Source organism: Pseudophryne corroboree, chromosome 3 (genome assembly GCF_028390025.1).
Source record: "Pseudophryne corroboree isolate aPseCor3 chromosome 3, aPseCor3.hap2, whole genome shotgun sequence".
Classification (NCBI taxonomy): Eukaryota; Metazoa; Chordata; class Amphibia; order Anura; family Myobatrachidae; genus Pseudophryne; species Pseudophryne corroboree.
The window spans coordinates 270,117,801-270,122,740 of record NC_086446.1 but is presented as its reverse complement, the minus strand read 5'-3'; the positions used below and the strand labels follow the sequence as shown (position 1 = coordinate 270,122,740).

At 44.4% G+C, this 4,940-nt stretch overlaps 1 protein-coding gene across 1 annotated transcript; it reads left to right on the top strand.

The window, feature by feature from the left end:
- The first annotated feature begins 897 nt into the window (after positions 1 to 897).
- On the top strand, positions 898 to 2,617 carry LOC135055248 (uncharacterized). Its single transcript, XM_063959073.1, has 3 exons — positions 898 to 1,002; positions 1,078 to 1,290; positions 1,906 to 2,617. The coding sequence occupies exon 3, from the start codon at positions 1,917 to 1,919 to the stop codon at positions 2,583 to 2,585; it is 669 nt and encodes a 222-aa protein (XP_063815143.1). The 5' UTR covers positions 898 to 1,002; positions 1,078 to 1,290; positions 1,906 to 1,916; the 3' UTR covers positions 2,586 to 2,617.
- Positions 2,618 to 4,940: the final 2,323 nt, after the last annotated feature.

Genomic DNA, 4,940 nt, shown 5'->3' with positions numbered 1-4,940 from the left:
CTATGCTGAAAACATGGCTTTGGTGCGTGAACTGATGAAGCACCATCGCCAATTGTTTGGTCAGGATGCTGGCAAGGTGTCCTCCCGCAGGAAGTCTGTCCTGTGGGGGCAAGTAATACTTGCCGTGAATAGTGAGGGTGTGGTGAGGCGGACTGAGGACACGTGCCGCAAGAGGTTTTATGATATAAAGCGGCGTGTCAAGGCCAAGATGGCCAAAGAGGCCAAATCTGCACGAAAAACCGGAGGTGGCCCCCCTTTCCGGGCCACCTATCGGGACTGGGAGGAGCCTGTGCGGGCATTGATTCCTGCCGAAGTGGTGTCTGCTACTCATGTCCGGGATTCGGACCGACCCACGCAGGATGGTAAGTTTGATTTGTTAGATTTTTATTTAAATGTCCTCTAAATGTTGTAAATGTCATTTTTAAAGGATAAAGGATGCATAAAGTGTGTTTCACATATTTCAGGCCTATGCACCCTTAAGGTGTGTTTGTGTTTCGAATTTGCTTTTTTTACCATGCATTGGCTGTTTGGTAAATTTAATATTGCGCTAAAACATGTGCAATGGCTGCTGTTTTTTTTTTTTTAATAAAATATTTTTTGCGATATTGCTTGGACATCTGTGTTGTATGCTTATTTTATAAATAATTTTAGATTTATTTACTTCTGAAAAACGGTGCAATTATTCCAATATTACTTTTTTCAAACATTTGCAAGTAGTCGATCTCTGCAATATCTGAGGCATAATTCTCAAATGTAACAGATTTATTGTGTGCAACATCATGTACATTTGGATATACAACACAAAATAATGAAGCTTGAAGCTCTTAATCAGAAATTATTTGTTTATCCAATACCTAATAGATGGTTACAGTACACTAAGGCTTTGCAGTTATAATTTTTACACAAAGCATGGTAATAATGTTTGGTCCACTTTTTCAACAGTCCCACAGACCAGCCGGCCAGACAGGCCTCAGACAAGTCAGGATGAGGCAGGGATTGCAGGTAAGACTTCACTGTAGTCACATATTCTGAAAACACATAGAAGTACAAAATATTAATGTTTATATTTTCACATAGGTTCTGCTTCTGGAAGCCGACCTCCTGTAAGGCGCCCATCACAGGGCTCGGGCCACTTACCCAGGAGGCCAAGTAAGACACGGCGTCTTGGCACGGAATCTGCGGCTCCATCATCCCCACCCAGGCGACGCATTTCGGCAGTGTCACCCCAGCCACCACTGGCACTATTGGCGAGTTCGCAGAGTGATGAGCCCCGATCACCTCAGTTATCTGGTGAGTAAAAACAGAAATTAAACACATAGGCAATAATATACACAGTACAGTTAATATGTTGTTAGTTGGTTTTGAGATTACATGTTTTCCAGAACAAGCAATGTGATGTTACGTCTTCAATTGCTAAAGGTGAAAATGTTTTTTTTTTAAAAGGTCTTAGTGGATGATCTCGCCAACATCATTTTTAATAAATAACCGACATTTGTTTAAAATTTGGCCACACACGTGCACATTAAAATAAAATACCAATAAAATTCCAAAAAAAAAACAGCATCCACAACATTATATTGTTCACACATCTCCCCTGTCCAGTATGTAGATGGCTTACTGGCTCCGCTCATCTGGACTATCCAGGTAAGTAGTCTATATCGTGGTCAGGGGAGGTGATATAACACTGTAATGCTGTGGAGGGGAGGTAGTTAGGTGTGGATTATGCAAATCTGTCTATGTGGCCGCCTGTGTTGGTATATATGTTTTTGAAAAAAAAAAACATTATAAGTTTTGAAAAACAACGCCAAAAACTATACAAATGGAGTATTATGAATGTAGTAATGTGTAGAAGTAGCCTTTAAACAAATTGACTAATAAACATTGCATGTTGGCCACCCCATACAGAGCCCAGCTTGATGGCCGACGTGGACCAGCAGGGACAAGACCAACAGGCAACCATCACACTGCAACTTACACCTGTTGACCCAAGCCAGCCAATACAGCTGCAGGATATCCCCCAAGCCTCCATCAGTCCACAACTGGCACAAGCTCCGCCCCCAACCCAAATACCAGATGACTTTTGGGCCAGTTGGACAAGCCAACAGGCACAAAGCAATGCCAGCCTGACCGCACATACACAACACCTTGCCAGTCTGCCCCATCATCTACCGCGCATTAGTCGCAACTCGGGCAGACTGATTGTACAAGTAGGGCGAATGGCAACCTCAATGGAGCAAATAAGGGCTGACAACAGCCAAATGCTTGCTCATTTAACGCGCATCATAGATGAGCAACAGCGCCATCAGCAGGCACTCGTTCAGCTCATTCAGCACAACCAGGTTGTGAATGAGTCCTTATCCCGGATTGTAGCCAGCCACACTGCAACCAACACTCAACTGATTGCAAGCATTAATAATTTGAGCAGCAATATTACATTGATGGGAGCTCACCAAGTAACCTCCAGCTCGGGGACCACGACCCCTATCCAAACGCCAGTAACCTCCCCTGTTCGGCGTTCCTCCAGAGCACGTGCCAGTGAGCCAGCACAAAGCACAGCACCCAGCACACACAAGCGGAAAAAATAACCCCAATGTGATTTGCAAAATAAAAATTTGTATTTGACAAACACACAACTTCCTGTGTCCGTCTCAAACATTGTCGAAGCTGCTCTGTATGTATGTATGTTTTTCATGGGTAATGACTGAAAATGTATTTTTTGCATAAACTAAGTACAATGTACACACCACTATAAACAACAAACAGTAAGTTACAAAACACACAATAGAAAGTAGTGCAAAGTGTTTAGTCAAGGATAATTACAGCCTACTAAAACTGACCTGAAAAATAGCGCAGGATCACTTCTTGCCGTACCTGCCTCCCTACATATGTACTCACACTGTCACCAGATGGGTCTAACTCCTCTGCTTGCTGACTGCTTTCTCCCTCATCATGTGCCAGATGTTGGTTTAAACACAGATTATGGAGAAAACAGCAGCAGAACACAATTCTAGTCACCTTTGAGGGACTATACAACAAAAGGCCTGCAGATTTATCCAGACACCGAAACCGTGACTTCAGCACACCAAAACATCTTTCTATCACATTCCGCGTAGCCTTATGTGCATGATTGTAACTGTGTTCAGCAGGAGAATCAGGTTGGGACAATGGAGTAAGGAGCCAAGAGTAGCAGCCGTAACCCCCATCACCTGAAAAACAGATATAGTCAACATTAGTACATATGTTAGATTATTCTTTCACCTAATCAAAACTCGAGTTTGTGGTTAAAAGACATACACACAAAACATTTTAAACATACCCAACAGCCAGCCATCAGGCATTTGTCCGTCCTCAAATTTATCGAAGAGCGATGACTGACTGAGGATGAAGGAGTCATGGCAGCCACCAGGGTAACCTGCAACAACACTCATAATTTTTATGTTTGCATCACAGACCACCTGGACATTAGTTGATTGTGCCAGATGCCTATTAGTATATATATATTGGCGGCCCTTAGGTGATCTCAGCTGAACGTGTGTGCAATCTATGGCCCCCAGCACATTGGGCATGCCAGCAAGCTCATAGAAAGCTACCCTGACAGCACTCCACTCCGACTCCTCGGTAGGGAAGCAGATTGAGGCATTAATGTGTGGCTCCAACACATCCAAAACCTGAGTGGACATTAAACAAGCTAAGGTGAGTGTCATGTTAGGTATTCTCTACAATACTGTGTTGTTTGTACTTACAGAAGCAACACTTAGACATAACCGCCTATGTATTTTTAGACTCACCTGATTCAAATATCTGGAAAAGGTGGGCTGTGAGATACCAATGACGTCGCCTGCCACAGCCTGGAAGCTCCCAGTAGCCATAAAGTGTAACACAGCCAGGAGTTTGTGTAGGCCTGAGACAGAGCGAGAGCGTGCTGTCTCAGGGTCTATGCCCAGTTTGACAAGGTCATACAGGTGGAAAATGTTGGTTCTATTTAGGCGGAACATCTGTATGACCCTATCATCGGACAATGCATTTAAGTTTAAACGCCCTCTAAAAAAACGAGGCTGGCGTAGCCTCCGCGGTACCTGGACAACCTGTTGACCATGTTCACTTACCTGGGCCTGATTCCTGGAAGCCTCATGGAGCAGTCTAAGGTATCCCACAGCAAACCAAAAATCATTGGCACACACCACAGCCGCCATTTCAGAGTGAGAGAAGTTCAAAATGTGCCTGGAACACTTTTATAGGGCCAAACATTCAGGTGTGAGTAATGGATAATTGAGTACACATGTAAACACGGTTTTCAAATGCTGGCGCGTTTTTTTTTAGGAAAAAAATACGATGTGTAATTTTTCGCGGTCGCGAATGCATTTTCACGGCAGCAATTACAATTACGAATGGATAGTAAATGACCGAGATTCATATCTAAACAGGCGTAATTTGACCGATGGTGTATTCATTCGTAATTTCTCTGACGTCCTAGTGGATGCTGGGGACTCCGTCAGGACCATGGGGATATAGCGGCTCCGCAGGAGACAGGGCACAATAATAAAAGCTTTAGGATCAGGTGGTGTGCACTGGCTCCTCCCCCTATGACCCTCCTCCAAGCCTCAGTTAGATTTTTGTGCCCGACGAGAAGGGTGCAATCTAGGTGGCTCTCCTGAGCTGCTTAGAATAAAAGTTTAAGTTAGGTTTTTTATTTTCAGTGAGTCCTGCTGGCAACAGGCTCACTGCTACGAGGGACTTAGGGGAGAGAAGAAAACTCACCTGCGTGCAGGATGGATTTGCTTCTTAGGCTACTGGACACCATTAGCTCCAGAGGGAGTCGGAACACAGGTCTCACCCTGGGGTTCGTCCCGGAGCCGTGCCGCCGACCCCCCTTGCAGATGCCGAAGTTGAAGAGGTCCAGAGGTCCAGAAACAGGCGGCAGAAGACTTTCAGTCTTCATA